The following is a 23987-nucleotide window of genomic DNA, read 5'->3' as shown; positions in this document are numbered from 1 at the left end:
TTTTTTTTTTTAAAGGCATTGGATCGTACCTAATGGAGTGGCCTGCTGAGTGTACAAAGTTGCTTTAAGTGAGCCACTCACACTCACTCACTCACTCACCACACACACTCGCATGTGGTGCGCAGTGATGACTATTTGCCAGCATTTGATGTGCCTTTTGAGCCATTGTTACATTAAAACCTTTTTAATCAACATTGACGGCGCCTCTTCTTTTTTCAAGGATTTCCACGTCAACCCTTTGCGGATCCACAATAATACTCTGATGTATGGCTGGATTGCCAGCTTGATTTGGTTCCCCCGTGAGATTTTGTTCCCCCTGCCGCGGGAGCGCGCACGCTTTATTTGGAAAGCGAAAAACCGATGTCGTACGGCGTCAGCACTACGTTGTTTTCAATAAAAACATGAAGAACTCACGTTTGCGTCAGTCAATTTTAATTTTTATAAAGGATTATTCTCATTTGATGTCTTTAAATTCATCCGCGTTGTGCCATTGAAGCGGGGTGCATTCAAAGACCAGTCGTACAGTCGGAACACTCATTCACTTCACCAAAAAGCAACAATATAATTAAGTGAGCTCTTTGCATAAACCTCAGTGCAAAGAAACTCCTCTTTTTGGGTACAGGCTACAAGGAGTATATATTACAAAGGAGACTTTATACTTAATTGTGATCATCATTCATCCATCCATCCATTTTATTACTCAGGTATCTTCAAAGCAAATTAATATTGTTGCATTTATTGATTTGCTTTAAAATGACAGCGCAATATAATAAAAATTCAAAACATTGACACTATAGCAATGTCAAACGTGTTCATTTAAGAAAAAGCCACACACGTTTTGTGATCAAATCTTTCATAACGAGAATGATTTGAGTGAATTGATTTGAATGAATAATTGAGAAGAGATTTCAGTTCTGAAGGCTCCTTTTGTCCCAAGCAAAGTGACAGATGGTGGGGAGGGGGGATAAAAATTGTAACAGGAACTCTATAAAAAATGTCAAGCCGTGAGAATTTGTGCCCCCCTCCCATTTTGAGAACGGTGAGTCCTGGACATCGACTGGCTTTTTTTTCTATCTTCCTGGGGGTCTGTTCAGGTTGTGTGGCAAATTTGAACAGGTTCCCTCATTCCTAGGCCAAATTACAGGGGGGGGAACAAATCCTCACAGCGGCCCCGTGAGGATATGTTCCCCCCCCCTTATTTTGAAAACGGTGAGTGCTGGACTCCAGCAGTTTTTTTTTTTCTGTCTTCCTGGGGGTCTTTTCAGGTTGTGTGGAAATTTTGAACAGGCGAAGTGCGCACTTACAAGGTGGGGTAAAATGGGTGCTTTGGTGACAAGTTTGAATTCAAGACAATAAATGCAACAATATTAATTTGCTTTGAAAATACCTGAGTAATAAAATGGATGGATGGATGGATGGATGAATGATGATCACAATTAAGTATAAAGTCTCCTTTGTAATATATACTCCTTGTAGCCTGTACCCAAAAAGAGGAGTTTCTTTGCATCGAGGTTTATGCAAAGAGCTCACTTAATTATATTGTTGCTTTTTGGTGAAGTGAATGAGTGTTCCGACTGTACGACTGGTCTTTGAATGCACCCCGCTTCAATGGCACAACGCGGACGAATTTAAAGACATCAAATGAGAATAATCCTTTATAAAAATTAAAATTGACTGACGCAAACGTGAGTTCTTCATGTTTTTATTGAAAACAACGTAGTGCTGACGCCGTACGACATCGGTTTTTCGCTTTCCAAATAAGGCGTGCGCGCTCCCGCGGCAGGGGGAACAAAATCTCACGGGGGAACCAAATCAAGCACAACAGGGGGAACCAAATCAAGCACAACACCGTTTAAGCGCTTGACAGTCGAGCCATCCGCGATCGTGCGTCTGTCTGTCTGTCTCTCTCTCTCGCTCGCTCGCTCGCTCGCTCAACCGTACTGTGCTGTGCTGAGCTGAGCTGAGCTGAGCTGCCTCCTTGGAAACAACAACAATGGCGACCTTGTCGGCGCCCCTGTCGTGTCTGCTGACACAGGGGAAGGCCACCCTGCTCTGTCGTCATGTCTTGAAGGCTTCCCACCACCATTTCCGCGCGGTGTCCAGCGGGCGCAGTGGACTGCTTTCCCGTCAGTCCCTCCCGACACGGACCGACAGCGCAGCGTCGGTGTGCAGCAGCTCGGCGGAGAGCTTGTGGTCGGTTTACAAGCAAACTAAAAAAGACACTGAAGGTAGGAGCGTTGAATCAAAGTTGACTCTTACTTTGACCTCCTCGGCCTTTAGCACGCTTACTTGGAGTCGACGACACGATTATTCATTCCCGCTGTGGTGAGAATGTGGTCGGCCGGCTGGCTGGGCAAAGCTGGGTTAGGGTGCAGAGATGCCCAGTGAGGGAGGACTCTTACTTTGACCTCCTCGGCCTTCATCACGCTGACTTGGAATCGACAACACGATTATTCCCTCTGTGGTGAGAATGTGGCCGGATGGGCTAAAGTACTGAGTTAGGGTGCAGTGAGGGAGGGAGAGCAATTTACTGGAGGGAGGCCTTTATTTGTATAAATCAAATAAGGGGCCAAGGTGCGATTATTTATTTTTTCCCCCAGGGTGGGTGCCAAGGAACCACGTTGAAGGGTTATTATTAACCCATTGAGACGAAAGTAGTGCTCTGCCATCTTGTGGCATCTGGGTCAAATAAAAGAGAATTCTTGATGAGAGCAATGAGCCCCAGCGTCATTGTCATATCTCTCTCTCTCTCTCTCTCTCTCCCTCCGGTGGCCAGATGTCACGCCGTCCGTCTCCACCGCCTCGGTGGACCCCGACGCCATCTTTGCCAACAACGAGATGTGCCTGCGAGACATCGAGGTCTACGGCTTCGACTACGACTACACGCTGGCCTTCTACTCGCGTCACCTCCACACGCTCATCTTCAACATAGCGCGGGACATCCTCATCGGCAAGCACAGGGTAAGTAAGTGCACAGGGACGGACGTCCGACCCCGCCGGCCGCATTGGCAGGTGAACCGAGAAGCCTTGGCTCCGGAAAAGCGGAATTTTGTTTTCCTATTTGTCTGCGACAGAAAGAAAAATACTGGCAGATTTTTGATTTTATTTTGAATGTCATTATTTTTGTCTTTTGAAAAGGAGAAGAAGAAAAGGGCTGATTTGCGGCAATTTGAAAAGAGCTCATTTGGGCCCGTCGACTAATGGGTGGGTGGGGCTCCGCTGAGCGATGCAGCCAGCGCCACGACGGGCCAACGTCGCTTCACCGTAGTTTGTGGCTATTTGTCGGCACGCTTGAAATGTGCTTTTCTTTCAGTATCCGGAGGGTCTGCGGGATTATGAGTACATTCCCAATTTGCTGTGAGGGGGCTTCACTATGATGTTCAGAAGGTAAGAGCTGAAGGTTGTCTGTCGGGGTGTGACCACAGTGACCTGAGCTTGTGGTTTCAGGCGCTGCTGATGAAGATCGACGCCTTCCATTACATCCAGCTGGGGACCGTGTACAGGTAGTTGAGCTTCAGCTGGCCAAAGGGCGCTCAAATATTTGCGCTGGCTTGCTCAACACTTGACAAGAGCAACGTTCCAGAAAAGGAAGCTCATTTTTTCCTTTTTTTTTTTTATCGTGATGAATGAACGAGTCCGGTTTTTGCATTTGCTTCGTGGTCATCGCTCAGTCTATCTTGTGTTGTGTTTGCTACGTAAGCGCAGGTGATTTCCATGGAAGTCATGCAAAATGTGGCTGTGCAGGGGTCTTCACGCCGTGCCCGACGAGGAAGTCGTCGCCATGTACGACGGCTGCCACATCCCTCTCGACATCATGAGCGACTTCTACGGCAAGGTGCGAGTCGGCCCTGGCGCCATGCGCCCGCCGTCCCGGGTGGCGTCCGTCCACCCTGGGTGGCATTCTTCTCTGTCCCGCAGAGTTCGCACGGCCACTCCATGAAACAGTTCATGGACATCTTCTCGCTGCCGGAGATGAGCCTGCTGTCGTGCGTCAACGACTTCTTCATGAAGCACAACATCGACTACGAGCCCGTGCACCTGTACAAAGACGTCAAGGTGAGACACTCTGCTGCCGCGATGTCACGTCTCTTTGGGCAAAATGCGTGGCTGCCATTCATCCCGTGTGTGTGCGTAGCATCCGACGGCTTGCTAAGACCAGCGTCTAAATATAAACGTGCAATCATTCCTTTGGACATCCGGGCTGCCGGCTGGCTCCAGAAAGAGAACGTAACGCCATTGGTCCTCTGAAGCGGGCTGTGGCGGCGGCCATTCCTTTATTCAATCTTTGATGGATTGCTGTCATTCCAGGTTTGTGTGACTTTTCAAGGTCACCATTTTGACAGCGCAGGCTAAAGTGCTGAAATGCTCAAAGCATATAAAAGCCAGTGTGCCCTTTTCTTTTGTTCCACTGAAGCTGGGTACATGCAGCAACTGTCAAATGTCAGCAAGTGAAATCTAGACCGGGAGTGAGTGAGTGAGTGAGTGAGTGAGTGAGTGAGTGAGTGAGTGAGTGAGTGAGTGAGTGAGTGAGTGAGTGAGTGAGTGAGTGAGTGAGTGAGTGAGTGCCGGCCACAACAATTGTTGGGTTTCTTTCTTTTGGTTTTGATGGAGCGCAGCAGCGTCTTGGGCTCGTTTGCTACCATTGTCATCAGGTTGGAAAGTTAAAAAAAAAAAAAATAGCTATGGCCAGCAGAGAGCAGCATTGGGTCTCAAAATTGGGCTGAAAATGGGGACACTGTCTGGAAATTGGACTTGTTACAACAAAGCGTGCTGGCCGCAAAAGGTAAGTGACATTTTGAAATAGCCATGAGCATTTGGTGGAGAACAAAGGCCTCTTCTCGTCTGCGGCGTTTGAGCTGCTCGTCCGACTCGCGTCTCCTTTTTTGCAGCCTTTCTTCATCTCCGTTCTCGTTTGTCTTGGCACGAGCTTCCGGATCAAAGCGCGTTGCTCCCGCTGCGGCCGAATGTTAACGCAGCATGTGTGTTCCCCCCCCACCTTCTCTTCGCAGGAGGCCATCAGAGATGTTCACGTAAAGGGCATTATGTACCGAGCGGTGGAGGCGGATGTCGGTAACGGGCCTTTTGTTTCTCGTTGCGCGTCAAACGTTGTTCCAAAAGACAACAGAGCTCTGTTTACGCAGGGAAATACATTTGTTACGGCGAGCAGAGTCACGCCGTGGTGAAGAAGTTGTACGAACACGGCAAGAAGATGTTCCTCATCACCAACAGCCCCTTTGACTTTGTGTGAGTTGCGCGTCGGCCCGCCCGCCGAGCCCTCCCGAAAAGTGACGGACGGCCGCGTCGCTCTCCTCAGGGATCGAGGCATGAACTACATCGTGGGGAGGGACTGGCGGGACCTGTTTGACGTGGTTATCGTTCAGGCCGACAAGCCGGCTTTCTTCAACGACAGGAGAAAGTAAGTGCGCCGGAGCGGCTGCGCCGGAGCGGCTGCGCCGGAGCGGCTGCGCCGGAGCGGCTGCGCCGGAGCGGCTGCGCACAAACGCGAGCGGCTCCGTCCTTCAAATGTTTGCAGGCCCTTCCGGCGGGTCACCGACAGAGGTGCCCTGCTGTGGGACCGAATTCACAAGTTGGAAAAAGGCCAGATCTACAAACAGGTGAAGGAAAAAAAAAAGGGCAGATCTACAAACAGGCCGGCCGACTGGCGCACCCTGAAGAGAATGTTTTCAAAATGCGTCCCCTTCTCGTCACCTCAAGGGAAACCTCTACGAGTTCTTGAGACTGACCGGCTGGAGAGGCTCCAAAGTGCTCTACTTTGGCGACCACATCTACAGCGACCTGGCGGTAAGCCACGCCTGGGCGCATGCCCAGCCCCCGAAAAAGACCAACCGTTGGCTTGGTCTTTCCCGGCCAGGATTTGACCCTGAAGCACGGCTGGAGGACAGGCGCCATCATCCCCGAACTGAGGAAGGAAATCAAGATCATGAACACCGAGGTGTACGTGCGCACCGTCAGCTGGATGCAGGCCCTCACCGGCCTCATCCAGCAGATGCAGGTCAGCCGACCGACTGGCCGGCCGTCTGTCAGATCCCATGCTGTGGCGCTCACGCTGTGGCGCTCACGCTGTGGCGCTCACGCTGTGGCGCTCGCACGCAGGTCCACGGGGATCCCGCCGCTCAGGCCGTGGTGGAGGAGTGGAAACGAGAGCGGGAAGCCATGAGGTGAGTCGGCCCCGCCCCTTTGTCCGGTTGCCAAGCCCGCAACGTTCCCACTGGAATGTTCCGGCAGGCCGCACGCCAAGGAGATGTTCAACCGTCAGTTCGGGAGTCTCTTCCGCACGTACCACAACCCCACGTACTTCTCGCGCCGGCTCTCGCGATTCGCCGACATCTACATGGCGTCCATCAGCTGCCTGCTCAACTACGACTTTGGGCACACCTTCTTCCCGCGCCGGACGCCGCTGCAGCACGAGTCCCCCTTGGGCCGAGGGCAGAGTTGCTGACCGCTTTGTCGCTGGCTTGCTCGCTGGCTTGCTCGCTGGCTGGTGTTTGCTTTAGTCCAACGTGAGCGTATGGTGCTAATTGTGCTTGCTGTGTCCTCTTTGACTCTGGCCTTTTCCTTCATTGCAAGCAAAGTGTCGTCCATCCGGTGTGGAATTAAACAAGTGAGTAAGTCTTTGCAAAGGCGCATTTGTGAAAGTGGCTTTTCTGCTGTCGGAATGGAGTATTCGCTTCCGACGGGCGTCACGGCCGCCAATCCATTTAGCTCCGAATCCTGTTAGGATTCAATCTGTCATATTGCGCCCAGCGGATCATAAGCCAGCGATAAGATCAAGCGGGCGGACGGAGGCGCCGAGGGCGGGCCGAGGGCGGGCCGAGGGCGCCCGGCGCCGCCGGCGCATCACTCTCACCATGGACGCCAACGACACGGCCCGGAGCCCGGAGGCGCCGCCTGCCCCCGCCGCCACCGTCTTTCCCCGCGTGGGCTACAGCGTGCTGGCCTTCCTGATGTTCATCAATACGGTGCTGAGCGTCTTCAACAACGGCCTGGTGATCGGCGTGTCGCTGAGGAGCCCCGGCCTGCTGCGCCCCATGAACGTCTTTGTCCTCAGCCTGGCCGTGTCCGACCTCATGATCGGCCTGTGCGGCTCGCTGGTGGTCACCGTCACCAACTACCACGGCTCCTTCTTCATGGGGCGGGCCGCCTGTGTCTTCCAGGGCTTTGCCGTCAACTACTTTGGTGAGGGGGGTGGCAACACGTCATCCCATCTGAGCAGTTAGCGAGCGAGCAGGCAACGGTTCTGTTTTTTGAAATGTTTGCGGGCTCTCCGCAGGCCTGGTGTCGCTGTGCACGCTGACCCTGCTGTCGTACGAGCGCTACAAGGTGGTGTGCCGGCCCGGCGCCGGGCGGGAGCTGAGCATGCGGCGCAGCGTGACGGGGCTCCTGTGCGTCTGGCTCTTCTGCCTATTCTGGGCCGTGGCGCCGCTGTTGGGCTGGAGCGGCTACAGCCCCGAGGGCGTGCGCACGTCCTGCTCGCTGGCCTGGGAGGAGAGGTCGTGGAGCAACTACAGCTACCTCCTGCTCTACACGCTCACCTGCTTCGTCTTCCCGGTGGCCGTCATCGTCTATTGCTACGCCAAGGTGCTGGGCTCTCTGCGCAAGGTAGCGACCGCAGCCGCCGGACGGCCGGCCGACCGACCAATTGACCGACCGACGAAAGCATCCACACCAGCGTTGTGCTTCCTCTCAGCTGAACCGGAGCGTGGAGCCGCAGGTGGGGCATTCTTTGCGGCCGGAGACGCGGCGCGCCGCCGCCATGGTCCTGGCCATGATCGTGGCCTTCTTTGCGTGCTGGCTGCCCTACACCGTCCTGTCGACGGCGGTGGTGCTGCGGCCGAGCCTGCGCATCCCCCCGCTGCTGGCCACCATGCCCATGTACTTTGCCAAGACCAGCCCCGTCTACAACCCCGTCATCTACTTCCTCTCCAACAAGCAGGTCAGAGGTGCCCGCCAGCTGCACAAGCACTTTGTTTCTCTTTCGCCGGGCAGGTCGCGGTGGCAGCGGGCACGCGCAGAACGTTTTTTTTTTGTTTGCTTTGTCCGGCCAGTTTCGCGATGCCGCCCTGGAAATGCTGTCCTGCGGTCGCTACATCCCCCGCGGGTTGCCCGCCGCTGCAATTGGCGTCGGCATGCGACCCGTCAATGGGAGGCGCCGGCCCGGCTTCTCCGGCGGGATCAGCAGGCACGGCAAGGTGCGGCCTCTGTGACGCGTGCGTGCGTCTGTGCCGTGAGGATGGATGTATGGATGGATGGATGGATGGATGGATGGATGGATGGATGGATGGATGGACGGATGGATGGATGGACGGACGGACGGACGGGCCAGACTGACAGCTGAGGAGCAGGCGGAGGACAAAGGAAGCGAGATGGCAGGCCTTCTGCCGCACACTCCAGCCGTCCAAGACGGGCCGGCCGTCTGTCGCTCTCCTCACTTGGTCTTGTCCGTGACAGGCCACTTGTTTAGGCACGGCGCGCACTTGTCGCAACCATTCTGGCTTTTGCAAAGATCGTAATGCTCTGCAAGCGGAATCGCTTCCAAAGAAATAGCTCTGTATTCCCAATAAAAACGGAGAATGTACAGAATCAAACTGCTCGGATTAGGTGTCATGGTGGCGTTAAGGGCCGTGCGTGGCTTAGTGACTAGCATGGTTTGGCTGCTTCGTCTTGTGAGTGTTCTTATTTTGGATTTGTGCTTTGAGCAAATAAATGACTTTGCATGGCTCTCCTTGGCACTTGTTTATTTGCTCCCTTGGCTTTTGGTACGAGGCATTCCAATATAGTAGTTGGATAGACGTTTTCTAATGCGTACGCACATGTGTGTGAAATCGAAGGAGCTGCCCACCTGCGGCCACGCCACGTGACCACGACAACGACAGCTGAGGGCGGGAGGAAACAATACCTTTTTGTCAATCTAATCCCGGATTTGCCGTCGAGTCGGGAAGCAAAGAGCATTTTGCGCTTTCTCGGCAAAAGGGATTAGTTTCGCCTCGGTTACCTCAACAAGCGCCATCTGGGCCGGCTTCTCGCCTTCTCACGGCCAAATGGGAGGGCCGGCCGGCTGGTCGCCGTCGGATCCAGCAAACTTGTCGTCGGGGAACCGACTTTATGACGAAAACTTGTCGTCGGGGAACCGACTTTATGACGAAAACTTGTCGTCGGGGAACCGACTTTATGACGACTCTCTGCTTCTCTGACATTTATTGGGAAAGTCGTTCCAAATACCTCACTTGTGTTGGTCCACGCTCGTCCGTCCTTCCGAGTGCCCGTGTGCAGCCAATTTGCACGCACAGCGCCCTGGCCCTCCCCTCCCCGCCCCGCCCCGCCCCGCCCTGCCTCACAATTGTTGTCAATTAGCAGCGGTGGCTTTTGTTTTTTCCGTTCCCTCCCTGCCTCCCGCGGGTTTAATTGATGCCGAGGCCGCCGAGTCCCACGCGGCCCGGCGACGCTCTCGGGGGCGATGGCGAAAAGGGGCGGCCCCTTTTGTCCAACCCTGCCCGGCCGCTTAACACGTCAAAGTCATGCCGAGCGCGGCCGGGAACTGCAGCGCCTGTGGCGGCACGCGAGCCGCCTTTCTGGCGGCCAACTGCTTGATCCTGGCCAGCACGGCGACGGCAGGGCTGGCGGCCAACGCCTGGGTGATCCTGGCCGTGTGCAAGCGCAAGAGCCTGCGCACGTGGACCAACGCCCTGGTGCTCAACCTTGCGGCCGCCGACGTCCTGCGACGCGTCTGCGACTGTCCGGCGCTCCTGGCCGTCCTGCTGCTCCGGGACGCCGGCCGCGGGCTGTGCGATGTCCAGGTGGGCCGCCGCCGCTTTTGTCCTCCTCCTCCCGTCTACCGAGCCGTCCGTCAATCGGTCCCCTCTCGCTCCCGGCCCAGGTGGCCTCCTTCTCCTTCGGCTGCTGCGCGCAGCTCTCCACGTTGGCCTGCATCGGGGCCGAGCGGTACCGGGGCCGTGGCGCGACCCTTCGAAGTGGGCGAGAGACGGCGGCAGATCCGGGCGTCGGTGCCGCTGACGTGGCTGTCGGCCGCCCTGGTGGCCTGCTTGTGCCTGACCTACGCTAAGGACTCGCCCGTGCACGCCAGGTGCGACGGTTCGCCGCCGTCGTCCTACGACACCTTTGGGATTTACGCCCTGTTCCCAATGTGGGCGGCCTGCTTCGGCGTCATCGTCTGCTTCTACGCCCGTATCTTGGTCCTCGTCCGCGCGCACAATCGCAGGATATTCGACAAGGGCGTCTTCCCCGTCTGCCAGAATGACAAAGCGGGAGAGGCCGGACGCGAGGAGCCGCGCCGAGCTGAGGCCGATCCGGCGCCGACAAGGTGCGTCAGGGTCACTCTTGCAAAAATGAACCTTTTGGCAGACTGACTGCGCCTGTGTCCAAATGGGGAGGGACTGGGTCGGGGTTCGGACAGTATCCACGTGAGAATGTTCCGAAACGAACGTAGCGTCTTTCTCATCGTTGCGTCAGAAAGGAGAGCGGGTCGAGCGCCGACGATCCCGGAGCTCCATCCGGCCGGAAAGAGGGGGCCGCGGCGGAGCCGTTTCACGGAGACCAGGCGCCCGCCGAAAAGAGCCCGACCCAAGAGCCGGCGACGAGCCTTCACGTAGTGGCGGCCAACATACAAGGCGCCGTCTGCATGATGCCGCCCACCGCCAGCAGGGAGAGAAACGTCAAGAGGAAGGAGAGCAAGATGGCCATACGGGCAGGTTACATCATCCTCACCTTCACATCCTCTTCTGGACGCCGCTCGTCACCACCGTACTCATCAACTGCATGCGACACGGCAACAGGAACACACAGGTCACCAGGCCGCCCACCCCTCTTCCTTCCTTCCTTCTGACGTCATTCTTGCTGTTCTGCGTTCCAGGATGCCACCAAGCAGGAAGTGGAGATCCTGTGCGTGTCCATCGCCTGCATGACATCACTGAGCAACCCGATAACCTACGCCGCGGTCAACCCTCACTTCCGCACCGAGTTCTATCGGCTGAAAAGCAAGATGACGTCCTGGTCTGTGGCGGCGGGCGCTGGATTCTAATTGTTCACGTCGTCATTCCGTCATAAGTCTTCTTGAAGAGTCATTTTACAAGTCAATTGAGCCATTGTGCATCACTTTGAAATAAACAATTGAATTCAATATGCGAGTTGCTCTTGTTTTACAGTGTTGTGTGCAGAAGATGAGGCAACTTAGGTTGGTGTTTTTCTAAAGCAGATTTTGGAGCAGCGGCCGCCGCCTTTAAATCAAAAGTACCACGCCAGAGGCGGAAGATGAGCCGAGCCCAGTCGTGCTTTTGGACTAGTTTGACGCAATGCAATGCCAACGGGCTGCGGAGGAACCGACGAGTGAGAAACTCCGCCCATTTCCTCCTTGTGCGCAAGCGAGCCGAGCCGCGTGGACTAATTAATTTGACACGCTCGCCCACCTGTGGATTTGCTTTGCTCGATTTTGGGCCTAGAATGAGCGAAAAGAATGAGGTTGCATTTTGGATTTGTGCAGTAGCAACGGAGCCAGCCCATCGGACATCACGAGCCGGGTGAGTGCATGTGAGTGAGTGAGCGAGCGAGTGAGTGAGTGAGTGCACGTGAGCGAGTGCACGTGAGTGCCGCCGCCTTCATTTGTTTGCATTGTGTTTGGAAAAAGACTTTGCGTTTTATTTACAAATATTCACATTTCAAATGATGTCCGTTTGGGGTTCGGGGGAGGAGGGGGGGGGGGGCTGTATAGTTACTCCATGACAAGTCTTGTATTTCATTCAAAGCAAACAAAAAGTGTCGCAAAGCAAAACGTTGGCGTCAGAAGAGGCAGTCTGGCTGGCAGGCTGGCTGGCAGGCTGGCAGGCAGGCAGGTTGTTTCCTGTGAGAGAGAGAAAACATCTCCAGGAAGCAGAGACAAACTTTAATAGAACCCAATTGTGCAATGACAGCATGCAAATCCATCGTGAATCCAAGCAGTCAAGAAAGAGACAGAAAGAGAGCGCTCGTCCGCCCAACCCGCCCGCCCGCCCACCCCGCCCACCCGCCGTTGTCCAAAGCAAACCGAATCTACAAATAAGAGGACCCAACCTCCACATCGGTCAAGTCCTGGACATATTTACAACATGAAAAATGTACAAAATGGGCCTTGAACACAGTGAAATGGAAGTCAGTCTTGCTTGGGGGATCTCACGACAATTCCCAGTAGATCGATGAGGCTCAAGTTTTTTTTTTCCTTTTTGCCCCTCCCCAAATAAAGACGTCAGCAAAGTTTGTCATTCGTTGAGTGAATTTACAAGAGTGGCGGAAGGTGAAAAGCAACTGACGATTGGTTGCCAAGGTGACGGGATGCTTACTGTGCTCACACGCTCACGCTTTCATCCTGTCAGAATGTCCCGTCGGTCCGTGGCGAGTCGGAGCGCAACCGGGAAACCAAAAACAAGGAAAACTTGGACGTTGCCGGACTGGCGAATCAAAAAAGGACCAAGTGCTGTGCTTTGTCATCAAGTCTTTGTTAGGTTGTGTTCCCAACCTCCCTCGCTCCCTCCCTCCCTCGCTCCCTCCACCACGGCGCTGTGCTTGCTGATGTGCTGGTCGTGTCCGGCTCCCGTCGTCCGGGTCGACTCTTTTCCAAAACCATGCAGGGCAGGGAGAGTTTGACATCAGATGAGATCATCGCTCGGCAACAAATGGTCTCCGAATCCCTCCGGCAGGGTCGTGCTCGCTGGTCCCGTCTCCTTGGGGGTGGGGTGGGGCGGAGGGGGGCGTCTACAAGGCCGACACTCGCACAATGTTGCTGTGCGAGTACGGCGAGGCGGCGCCGGACGAGCCGTCGGCGTCGGTCGCCAGCGGCGCGGCCAGGCCCACCATGCAGGGGCTGACGTAAGCCTGCTCGCATTTCAGGGGCGCCGTCTCGTCCGCTTTGGCGTTGAGGCTGGAGCGGCTGCGAGCAGACCAGAGCAGCGCAAGTTAGCGGGCGCAAGCGGCAAAAGCGGTGCCGAGACAATGCCGGCGTGCCGTTTGCGTGTGTTCAAGATGCGACTTGAGCGCGCTAAGCCCCGTCCGTGAAGCGGGCCTCGTTCGAGCCTCTTCGGCTGTAACGGGAGCAGAGACGAGCGTTTCCAATGAAGAGTCGGCGACGGATGGGCGAGCCCTTCTGCCGAGGCGCTTATCCGGCTCGCACCGCCCCGGCGCGTCATTTTCTTCTATCTGCCGCCATGGCTGTGGTCGGAATGCAATTCCGCATACGCCAGATTTATTTGCGTCTGTGGCACGTTGCGCAGGCGACACGTCACTGTCGCGTGAAAAAAGTGGATTTGCGAGCGACCAAAGCGACAGCTCGGAGCTTTCGAGCCCATCCCAGTTGAAAGTGACTGGCAGGCACGTCTTGTGTTTTGGAATCCTCTGCAGCTCACTGAGAAGCTATTATGATGGCGCCCCCGGTGGTGTAATAGTGAAGGGCCGCAAAAATGTGTCCAGGTGATTGTGTGAATAATGCAGTGCAGTGCAGTGCAGTGCAGTGGCCAACAGTCTCAGCTACCTGTTAGCGGCGGGCCTCTCCGGGATCTGGATGGTGCTCAACTCCTGGTTCTTTGCGCTCGGCAGGCCGAAGCTGTTCTTCTTCCTGTGGCGCCGCGAGCAGCACGAGCCCAGGCCGTGCGCCGCTGCCGCCGCCGCCGCCGGCGACGACGACAGCGAGGACTCGCGGGAGCCCGACTTTTTCATCACCGAGATCTCAGTACAGTTGGCCTGGAACGTCTGCTCGTCCACAAACTCGTGGTTCTGCGGGGAAAGGAACGCGCAGCGCACAGTATGTGACTTGTGGCTTTTCGTCCTTCTCTGCACATTGCTCCAACATTTTAGAATCGCAATTGCTTGACCGACAACTTGGCCGAACCCGACTCGTCGGAACCGCTTCCTACCGAGGGGGAAAAAAAACAACAACCCCGCTTTGGAACGTAACAGGCCCATTTTGACAAAGAAGCGCAAAATAGAGAAGAATCAGAAAAAAGACGGCAAGCAACACGGTTGAGGTCGCTGACGGAGCGGCGTCCAACGCCAGCTCGTCCGATCGTCGGAAAGCCAATGACGGCGGGGCCAGATGGAGGGCCATCTGCGCAAACGTTGGCGGGCCTGGGACAAATGAGCACGACTTGAAGGTCAGGCTCGCTCGCCAGCGGGCTTCTGGCGGCAGGCGACGACGCGCCGCCGTCCGGGCCACGTCGGCTAACCTTCTTAATGTTACGCGTTGCAGTTGAAAAAGCTAGGTAGCTAGCGTCAAAATGTGTTGTCATAGCTTTGCTATGTTGTGAAGTGAGCAGCCGCAGCGAGTGATAACGCTGTACGTCATTTTTCAGATTAGGTGCTGGAAGACTGTGATTGTTTTTTTTTTTTCTGGGGAACTTAAGACTTGACGCATATGCCAGAAAAGATTCTTGCTTGGATTGGCTTTGTCATTTCATCATTTGTGGCATCGCAGAAGCAGCAAGGTTTTAGCGTCCAAGTTGCCACGTTTCTCATGACAGAAAGCTTGTTTTCTCCCCTTTTGGGTCGGAAACCCGTGTTTTGGGTGATGAACGCAAATGGCCGGATAGTATAGCGTCTCCTTTTTTTCTCTCTCTCTCTCTCTCTCGCTCTCGCTCGCTCTCTATATCTATAGATCTATATATCTATATATACGTACGCTGATAGTGCATTTGTGCTTGTGTGTCCACATGACATGAGTGGAATTGCGGCCGTTCAAATCCCGCCTTCCCGCTTGAAGCCGCAGCATATTAATAAGCCAGAGCGGCGATTTAGCGGCAGCCAGCCGGGCCTGGTTCGCACGAGCCGCCGTTGTCAAATTTGCGCGGCGTAGTCGCATTTAAAAGCCTCTTAAGCTTGTGAATGATGCATGGCGTGCCGCTTGTTTGCGGCAAGAATGTTTCTGGCCGGCTGGAGCCGTGTTCTCATGGCATATCCCCCATTTGCGGCTATTTTAAATCCTGCCGCCTATGAATCGACTCGGCATTTTAGCGCACGGATGAAAAAACTCCTTTTTGGTTCTATTTGTTCGACGCAGGCAAGCAGGCAAGCAGGCAGCCTCGCAGGCAGGCAGCATCGCCGGCAGGCAGCCTCGCAGAAGGCAGCCTCGAGGCAGGCAGCTCGCAGGCAGGCAGCCCGCAGGCAGGCAGCCTCGCAGGCAGGCAGCTCGCAGGCAGGCAGGCCTCGCAGGCAGGCAGCCTCGCAGGCAGGCAGGCAGGCAGGCAGGCAGCCACGCAGGCAGGCAGGCAGGCAGGCAGGCAGCCACGCAGGCAGGCAGGCAGGCAGGCAGGCAGCACGCAGCCTCGCAGGCAGCCACGCAGCCTCGCAGGCAGCACGCAGCACGCAGGCAGCCACGCAGCCTCGTGCGCAGGCAGCCCACGCAGCCGCGGCAGCACGCAGCATCGCAGGCAGCACGCAGCCTCGCAGGCAGCCACGCAGGCAGCCACGCAGGCGCCACGCAGCCTCGCAGGCAGCACGCAGCCTCGCAGGCAGGCAGCCTCGCAGGCAGGCAGCCTCGCAGGCAGGCAGCCTCGCAGGCAGGCAGCCTCGCAGGCAGGCAGCCTCGCAGGTAGGCAGCCTCGCAGGCAGGCAGGCAGGCAGGCAGGCAGCACGCAGTGGCCGCCGTTTTGCCCCGTCCGTTTCGTCCGTGTTTTGATTAAAAAAGAAAAAAATCTTTTTTCAATTTCATTTTAAAATGATTGAATTTATTTTTCTCAACTGAATGCTTGCGTGATGCACAGGACAGTTGCGAAAGGATTTTAGGCGGGACCTTACCGTGGTCTTCTCCAGGCAGTGCAGCAGTGATGGTGTTGGCTCTCAAAGGGCGGTCCAGAGGAAGACTTCCCCACCAGGGCTTGTCCGGCCTCCTTGGAGGCCTTGTGACGCACACCGGCGGAAGAACCGAGACACGGAGCATGTCAGTCGGAGGCTGGGACCTCCACGGTTTGATGCCGCGAGCGACAGGCAACGGCTAGCTAGCTATCTCACAAAGGCCCATCCTGAGCAATGGCAGCCAATCTCCTGCGACCCGGCGAGCATGAGGATGTTCCGGAGATGCATGACAAAACACAACCGTTTTTTTTGTCGGACCCAAAGGGGACCATCGAGTGCAACGACGACAACGGCGGCGGCACGCTCGAGCACACAGATGGAAAACACCGCAGCAAACACGGCACAGAACCGGAAAGCGGCACCACCACCACAGTGCACATTGGATGAAGCTCTGGGATGGAAGGTGTTAGTCTGCGCTTACGTTCTCGGAAGCACAAAAACAGAGTTTTGAGGAGTTGGCGGGCGGGCTGAGCCGCCCGGAGGCCGCCCGGAGGCCACCCGGAGGCCACCCGGAGGCCACCCGGAGGCCACCCGCTATCCCGGAAGCTCCGTGCTACGCTTTTTGTTTAGTTTTTTGTTCCTTCCCTCTCCCCCTCCAAACGCTGTTGGGCGGACATGCAGAGCCGGCTCATGTCACGGCTACTCTTCGCCACAAGGCGGCGAGGAAGGAGTTACATGGACAGCATGTGGAGAGGTGCGATGCATGGAAGCGCTGGGATGACACAAGCCCCTCCCCCGCGGACCCCCACTGTTACCTCCTCCAGTGAGTGGATCAGGAGCCCGTTTTGTTTGTAGCGCATATAGGCATTAGTGCCCCGAATCTTCGTCGCGCGGATTCTAGCGAGGCGAGTTTTCTGTTTGAACAAACAGACCTCGGTTTTAGCCTTCGCCGTGTCGCAATTTAGCCAGGGCATCCTCCGCCTCGTGTCTTAGCAAAATACAAACATTGCTTTTGCTGGCGTTCTGGCCCCTGGGGGGGGTGACGGGGGTCCCCCGCTCAACCCCCCCATCGCAAGACGGCGGGCGCTGCGCTTTCGTACCCTCTGGGCCCGTCGCTTCTCGGCCCTCTGGCTCTGGTGGTAGATGCGGCTGAAGTTGGACACGATGACGGGCACGGGCAAGGCGATGACCAGCACCCCGCTCAGCGAGCAGATGGAGCCAAACACCTTCCCCACGATGGTTTTGGGCACCATGTCGCCGTACCTGCGGGCGGGTGGGCGGGTCAAACAAAAGAGCCATCACCAACCGGGCAAAACATTTCCGCGCCCGTCTCTGAGCCCGCCTCTGAGCCCGTCTCTGTTCTGGTTCGGACCGCTACCCAGTGAAGTCGTCACGGCAACGAAAGCCCCCCAAAACGCAGCCATTTGACACTTCAAGTGTGTATTTTGTCAATGTCAGAAAGCTTTTCTGAAAAGGAAAATATGTCTCCTTGAAATAGCCTTTTTTTTGTGTGTGTGTGTTTCATGTTATTTTTTGTTCGCCTGAAAATAGTCGCAGTGACCCAGGATTACTTGAAAGAACCTGAAGCGGGCGAGCAAAAAATAGGACTCGTGTGAAGACGGCCTCCTTCCGGCGTGCCGTCGTCACGTTGCGCTCCTTTGGTACGCGCCGGCTGGCATGGCAGATTCCTTCATGTCGTTTTTGTTGCCAAAAAAAGCCCCGCAGAGGCCCCTCTCTATTTGCAAGTGGGACACGTTTGACCTTTGTCCCAGCCGAGGCCCGTTTGCCAGATGTGGCTAACGGCGGAAGACGTCATTCGTTCCCCTCATCATATCGGCCAGGCCAGGCCAGGCCAGGCGGCTCTCGCGGTGCGCTCCCAAAAAAAAAAAAGAAATGGCTCGCCGGAGAGAGGCACTCGCGGTGATGGATTGTTCGTAAGAGGCGAGAGCCGAGCTTCGCATCGCCATGCATTTCCGCCCCCTTCAGCAGGGCGCCGGCGGGCAGAAACGGATTAAAGGCGCGTCGGAGCTCGAGGTGGCGGTCCAGGTGACGGATGGCCGGATGCCGCTTATCGCGGCGGGCGGAAAGCGAGGCCGCGAGCCAGTATCCGTTCCCATCCGTCATCTGCCCGGGCTTTTCCCCCAAAGTAGCCAATCGTCATTTTGGGGCAAGAAGGCGGCGAGCGGGAATCCTCTGATATTTCAACTCGAGTCCGAATGACGAACGCATTTCTTTTTCCCCTTCCGTTTGCCATTGGAGTGAGCGCACGCGCCCTTTTTGTCCTTTTCGTCCTTTTCGTCCTTGGTATGAAGCGCTAGCTAGCCTGCAAACAATCGCAGATGCAAAGTGTGATCTCACCAGGGAGATTGGGAGAGGGTGAGAGAAAAAGCTGAACGGTGACCAATGGCCCAAGACGGAACGTGACGGCAGCAGAGTCCAGATGGAGGGACAGCTCCAAAGCCAGTGAGTTGGCGAGGGAGGTGGCTCGTTTGCCGTCACCAGGGAAACGTGCTTTTGATTGGGGACAAAAAAAACGACGGCCTGCCGTTTTCCCTTTTACTCGACCGGGTCCCATTAGCGGCGGGCGACACCCCGAGCCACCGGGGGCCACCGCATGTGGTGTACTTGAAGCAATTTCCCCTTTGTACAAAAGCAATCTTGGTGCTGGATTGTCTTCCAGCCCGTGTCGAGAATCAGACCGCCATCTGGTTAGTGGGAAGCGAGAGGGGAGGGAAAGGAAAAAAAAAAAGCCAGAGCCATCTGTATGACAGTACAGATACGTCATTGGGCATGCTCGGGCTTCAGATAGAATTCAATTCTTCAGCCGCCGGGACGGACGGCCAGCTGGCTGTCCGGCAATTGTGAAAAGAAAAACGGCGGCGGCCGCATCTCCTTGGAGAAGCGGCAAGACCGCCCGTCTCCAAAACACGCAGCAACCTAATTGCATCTCGTCCTGTCCGAGCAGCCTCGGCAGAGTTCCCGTTTTGTTTTGTTTTCTTTTGGATGATATACGCCGCCGGTCTCTGCCTCAGCGCTCGGCACGTGCACCGGGCGTCATTGGCCAAAATGAACGCAAGGCCTGACCCGGTCCCTGCGCATCATGCTGACGCATCCCAAACAGCGCCACCAAAGACTGATGGGATTAGGACTCGGCTCTGAGCCGTCCCTCCGATAGTCATCGTAAGGATGCGGGGGCTGGGATTAGCCCGCTGGATTTTCACCGCAGGCGATAGATAAGCGAGGGCTGGCTGGCTGGCTGGCTGGCTGGCAGAAGCCGAGCGGCACGGCACAGCGTCATGGGGAAATAAGAGGCTCGGGTGCCGTCGGTGTGGCGGCGGAACCCGAGCTGAGCCGTAAACGGCTATCCGGTCGGACAACTTTGAGAGAGAGACAAGGCTCGAAGCGGCCGTTCTGGTCAAAATGAAGTCCAAATGACAAGAGCGCGCTCTGTCTGTGCTGTTTGCCAGATGCCCAAGATCAACAAAGATCCAAGAAAAAATGCTCGCATTCCACAATCTGATCCCTTCGTAATTGGCGTCGTGGCGCTTTCTTGACAAAGGCTTGAATGCCGCTGCTCGGAAAACAACGCCACCGTAAAACCAAATCGCCAGCCTCCGATGTGTGCGAGCCATGATGCTAATGATCCGGCTGCACGGCCGCGAGAGCGCCTGTGCTTTCTGGGAGGCTTCCAGAAAGGAAGACTGGCCAAAGGGCACTTTTGACAAATCGTCAGCCTGCCGCCGACAAGGTTGCTAAGTGCGCTCGTGAACCTAACGACCCTAACCCTAACGAGATTGGCCGCTAACCCAAGTTGGACGGAAACGGGCGTCTGCCCCGTCGCCTTTCCCGTGCCATCAGGTGACGCGCAAGCGGGAGGGAGGGAGGGAGGGAGGGATAAAGGCGCGGCGTCATCAAAAGGGAAGCGGCCCCTCATCGCCCTGGCAGCAGATTAGTGCTCGGCGGCGCCAGATTAACTTTCATCTGCAATCTCTCTCTGAGCAGCCGCTACAAATCAGCCGCTTGAAATCAGACACTCAGCTCAGCTGCTGGAATCTTGCAAATGCGGCTAAAAAGGCGCTAGCAGCGATGCTGCCCTTGTGTCATGTGACTGACCGTGCGGGCCTTTCTGGAACCTCAATGGCCCTCTTCTAATAGTTCGTGGTTCCCCTTTCCGTTTCATTTCAAAACATGACGCAAAAATAATAAGTCTGGGCCACGGGCGGGAGGAGCCAAAGGTGGTGATGACAATTGGCAATCGATCAGTGGGCGGCGGCTTGACTGTCTGCCACAGGCCTCCTGACGCCGGGCGGCGCCTCGCCGTTAACAATGAAGCTCGCTGCTTTTAATCACACTATCACGCCCCCCCTCCCTCCCTCGCTGCCGCTATCCCGGGGGGCTTTGCTATATTTAAGCTCCTTTTCATTTTTTTCGCTCAGCAATTGCTTTGTGGGACATCAGACAACACAAGGAGATATTTATACATGGAGCTCGGAGGAATCAAATTCAACGCCTCCCTCTGACGCTGTGAGAGGCTTTTTTTTTTTTTTTTCCCTCTCTCCTTCCTTCCTTCCCGCTCCTCCTGTCACACTCCACCAATGTGTAATCTTTCTCCTCCAAAAGAGAAGCCGTGTTGGTTTTCTCCAAGACCGGACGTCAGCAAGTCCCACGGTTCGGCTTCCCTTCGTTCAAATAGTCGTCAAAGTTTGGTGCCCTCGCACATCAGCGCCAGTCTGCCCAACAGGCGCTTCGAGTACGCCGCCGCCGCCGCCGGCGAGCGCCAAACGGATGCTCCTGGCAAATTTGGCAGCGGGCGACTTTTGGCACTGGGCGACGTCACCAGCGAGCTTGCCAGATGTACGTATATCTCTGCAGCTCCCCAAAGATGAAGACGCTTTGCCCGTGACAACTGCGAGAGGGGAGAATTCCAGTCGATGAGGCTATTCGCATCAGCCGAGCGGCAAACAGCTGCCGTGCCGTGCGTCAGGCGGCCGGGAGGCGTCATCCTGCAAATGACGTCACGGGCGCGAGTGGGCGGGGCTCCGAGCCGCCGCGTTCTTCTTTTTTTGCACGTGTCGGTCATCGCAACCGCTCGGCACATTGGACACGCCGTCGCGAGGGCTTCCGACACGACTTTGAAAGCGGCGAGAAAAGTGTCGCAGGTGTCGCAGTCCACATGGGCAATTAGCAGAGAGTTCAGTCACACTGCTTTACCTTCAACATATGCTGTGCGTGTCCACGCATCTATCGAGATGTCTCGCTTTGCTGTCCCACGCGCCAGAGGAAACCCAATCCCCGGCCCCTCCCCCCACGGAGACAATGGAAAGGTTTTGAGGAGGCCTGGTGAATTCTAGTTGGGTGTTTGCCATTGTGACATCCTGCGGCGGGCACAGAGCTCCGCTCCGTTGCCGCAACCGCGTCGGCCGCAGAGGCCAACCACTCGCGCGCCTTTCCTGCCACAATTGATGTGTGTGTGTGTGTGTGTGTGTGTGTGTGTGTGTGTGTGTACATTTTGCTCTTATTTCAAGAACTGAGTCCCGCGGGCCCGTCGCATGCTAATCTGATTGCCGCAAAATCCTCCGCGGAAATGGAATGGCCGGCTTTTTTTCTTTTGGAACCTACAAACGCATTGATGGAAACTGAGGCGAGATTTGGCACTGAACTCAAGCGCTGTGCCCAGGCGAGGCGAGGCGAGGCGAGGCCTCTGCCGGTGTCTGGTTGGCGTAGAATCTTGACTTTTGCCACGAGCGTTGAGAAACGTACTTGAGGAATATGTAAGCGCTCGGGATCCCGTTGGCGAATTTGTGAATTTTTTGTGACATTGAGCTGAACTACAAAGCAGGAATTGGCCAATCGCAACGCTGACGCGGCTCGGACGGGCATGGTGGTGGAAAGGGCCGCGCCGTGGAGCGTTCCGACAAAGGGGGGGGGGGGGTTGGGTGGGTGGTTGTGTCGGTCCACGTCGCCGGGCCTCAGCCCGTTCTCCTCAGCCACCGCAGCTCCCTTGTGAGTTGCGCTCTTTTGGCAGCTGCTCTCACATTCAATCGCTTGTAAACCACAGATGCGGCGACTCGAATGCAAAGACGGCTGCGTCGGATGCGCTCAAAACGGCGCGGCCCGCTCGAAACGCAGTTAAGACTTGCAATTTCAAGTTTGGGGTAATCTGCCAATTTAAGATTGTTCAAATGAGATATACTCGATCTAATCTGGGCCGCTAATCAGCATGCACGGCGGCGATAAGAAAGAAGGAGGGAGGGAGGGAGGGAGGGAGGGAGGCGGCCGTCCCCAAAGATCCGTTTGGAGACGAATCCGTTTTAGCGACCAGCCGCCGGAAGAGCCATAGCCGGCGACCTACCCCAGCGTGGTCATGGTGACGATGGTGTACCAGAAGGCGGCAGGGATGCTGGTGAACTTGCTGGCGGCGGAGCCCTTCTCGGCGTAGAACATGACGGTGGCGAAGATGATGATGGCCATGGTGAGCGAGAAGAGCAGGAAGCCCAGCTCGGAGGCGCAGCTCTTCAACGTGTAGCCCAGGATGCGCAGGCCGGCCGAGTGGCGCGAGAACTTGAAAATCCGGAAGACCCGGAAGACGCGCAGCGTGACGAAGGCGCCGCTCACCTGGTCGTTGTCGGTCATGACCAGGCCGATGTAGTAGGGCATGATGGCCACCACGTCGATGACGCTCATCACGCTCTTCATGAACTTGAAGCGGCTGGGAGCGGCCATCAGCCGCAGCAGGTACTCGACGGTGAAGATCATGACGCAGGCCGTGTCCAGGCAAAAAAAGGCCAGCGCGTAGCGGTCGCCGCACGACACCTCGCGGGCGCGCTCGGCCGGCGCGCCGCACGGCACCGTCTCGGCCACGTTGGCCATGACCGAGACGGCGATGAAGAAGCCCGTCACGTAGTAGAAGACCAGCGCCAGCGTGCTGGTGTGCGGGTTCTCAAAGGCGCGCCACAGGTACTCCCGGGCCGTCAGGTTGACGGGCGCCGCCTCGGCGCCGGCGGCGTCCATCTCCTCGTCGTCCTGCAGCCGCTCGGCGTTCTCGCGCCGCCGGTCCTTGTACTCCTCGTAGCAGCAGTCCCCGATGATCTCCGGGATGATCCCGAAGAAGGCCAGCTCCTCGTCGTAGGCCGAGATGCACTCCTGGCGCGGGTAGTGCAGCTTGCCCGTGCGGTAGAAGTTGAGGATGTGGCGGAAGATGTCCGGGTCGCGGTCGAAAAAGTACTCGCCGCTCTCCTCGTGGAAGAAGAAGTCCTTCTCGCTGCTGCCCAGCAGCGTGTCCGGGTAGCGCTCCAGCGTGGTCCGCCACGTCTGGAAGCGGCTGCCGCTCACGTTGAGGATCAGCAGCCCGTCCTGGGCTTTGCCGCCGCCGCCGCGCTTGTCGGCCGGGGGCGCCGGCATGGGGGTGCTGGCCACCGGCATCCAACCGATGGCCGCCGCACGGGCGAACGGGAGCCACGCCGCCACGCCTGCTGCCATGCTCACCTGGGGGACAATCGAGGAGGTTAGGAGGGGGGTGACAAGCAGGAGCGCGCGCACGCACGCACACGCGGCAGGTTATCGCAGTGCGGCCACAGCGTGACGAGACGACACGCGCTCCGATCCTTTGCGGCAAAGCCATTAGCCGGCGCGTCTGCATTGGCGCAAGCCCAAAAGAAGACGAATGCTGCTGCTGCTGCTCCTCGCGCATCCCTCACTCGCATCCCTCGCTCGCTCACCTCTGAGGGTAGGCTGCTCCTCAAAGCGCCTCTGCGGGGTCTGGAATGCAGGAGACTACTCGCCGTATCGCCTCCCATCCATCTCACTTGCCAAACAAAGCGGCCACGGCACCACCGCGCCGCATCAACAAGTTCAAGAAAGCGTCCGGGCCGGGCCGGGCTGGCAGCCTCTCTCTCCCTCTCTCTCTCAGCACTGGCTTTCGACGTCCCTCTCCGAGCATCCGCGAGCCGAGGGGCTTCCCCCCGCGTCTATGGTGGCGGCTCCTCCTGGACAAAGTCCCGTTTGTTGGCGTCTAGCGCAAGAGCACCCTCCCCCTTCTCCTCTTCTCTCCTCTCCTCCTCTCGTCTCTTTCTCTCGCCGGCAAGCGAGCGGCGAGAGAAAGAGAGCGAGGCGGAGAGAGGGAGCGAGCGGTCCAATCCGCACCCACAAATTCCTCTGCTGCTTCACAGCCAGGGGAACTCATCATTGTGTTGTCATCGCCA

At 56.7% G+C, this 23987-nt stretch overlaps 4 protein-coding genes and 1 long non-coding RNA gene across 6 annotated transcripts in view; 4 read left to right on the top strand and 1 right to left on the bottom strand.

Moving 5' to 3' along the window:
* Position 1: 1 nt before the first annotated feature.
* Positions 2 to 23987, bottom strand: LOC119124170 (potassium voltage-gated channel subfamily D member 2-like). The gene is given in 9 exon segments (XM_037253862.1): positions 2 to 107; positions 12524 to 12934; positions 13532 to 13773; positions 15790 to 15815; positions 15818 to 15890; positions 16602 to 16700; positions 16887 to 17049; positions 22139 to 23271; positions 23505 to 23987. Coding segments are annotated over 8 exon segments (1989 nt in total). The 5' UTR covers positions 23583 to 23987; the 3' UTR covers positions 2 to 107; positions 12524 to 12759.
* On the top strand, positions 1876 to 6637 carry nt5dc3 (5'-nucleotidase domain containing 3). Its single transcript, XM_037253872.1, is given in 16 exon segments — positions 1876 to 1894; positions 1956 to 2228; positions 2777 to 2961; positions 3314 to 3347; positions 3350 to 3387; positions 3448 to 3503; positions 3745 to 3835; positions 3919 to 4056; positions 5010 to 5070; positions 5142 to 5244; positions 5315 to 5416; positions 5534 to 5615; positions 5716 to 5802; positions 5873 to 6013; positions 6115 to 6179; positions 6247 to 6637. Coding segments are annotated over 15 exon segments (1632 nt in total). The 5' UTR covers positions 1876 to 1894; positions 1956 to 1993; the 3' UTR covers positions 6461 to 6637.
* Positions 6790 to 8741, top strand: LOC119124199 (opsin-VA-like). Its single transcript, XM_037253918.1, has 4 exons — positions 6790 to 7197; positions 7292 to 7620; positions 7709 to 7954; positions 8067 to 8741. Exons 1-4 carry the CDS (start codon positions 6870 to 6872, stop codon positions 8223 to 8225), a joined length of 1062 nt encoding a protein of 353 aa, XP_037109813.1. The 5' UTR covers positions 6790 to 6869; the 3' UTR covers positions 8226 to 8741.
* Positions 9170 to 11056, top strand: LOC119123887. The gene is given in 5 exon segments (XM_037253270.1): positions 9170 to 9815; positions 9896 to 9967; positions 9969 to 10349; positions 10489 to 10821; positions 10889 to 11056. Coding segments are annotated over 5 exon segments (1233 nt in total). The 5' UTR covers positions 9170 to 9536.
* The window catches only part of LOC119124221, a 51950-nt gene continuing 39335 nt past the window's right edge, over positions 11373 to 23987 (top strand). For both annotated transcript variants that reach the window (XR_005098217.1, XR_005098218.1), the window contains exon 1: positions 11373 to 11552. This is a non-coding gene — a long non-coding RNA (uncharacterized LOC119124221). The remainder of the gene's footprint in view (positions 11553 to 23987) is intronic.

This window comes from Syngnathus acus, chromosome 6 (genome assembly GCF_901709675.1).
Source record: "Syngnathus acus chromosome 6, fSynAcu1.2, whole genome shotgun sequence".
In the NCBI taxonomy this organism is placed as follows: domain Eukaryota; kingdom Metazoa; phylum Chordata; class Actinopteri; order Syngnathiformes; family Syngnathidae; genus Syngnathus; species Syngnathus acus.
This window is presented reverse-complemented; position numbering and strand designations above follow the sequence as displayed.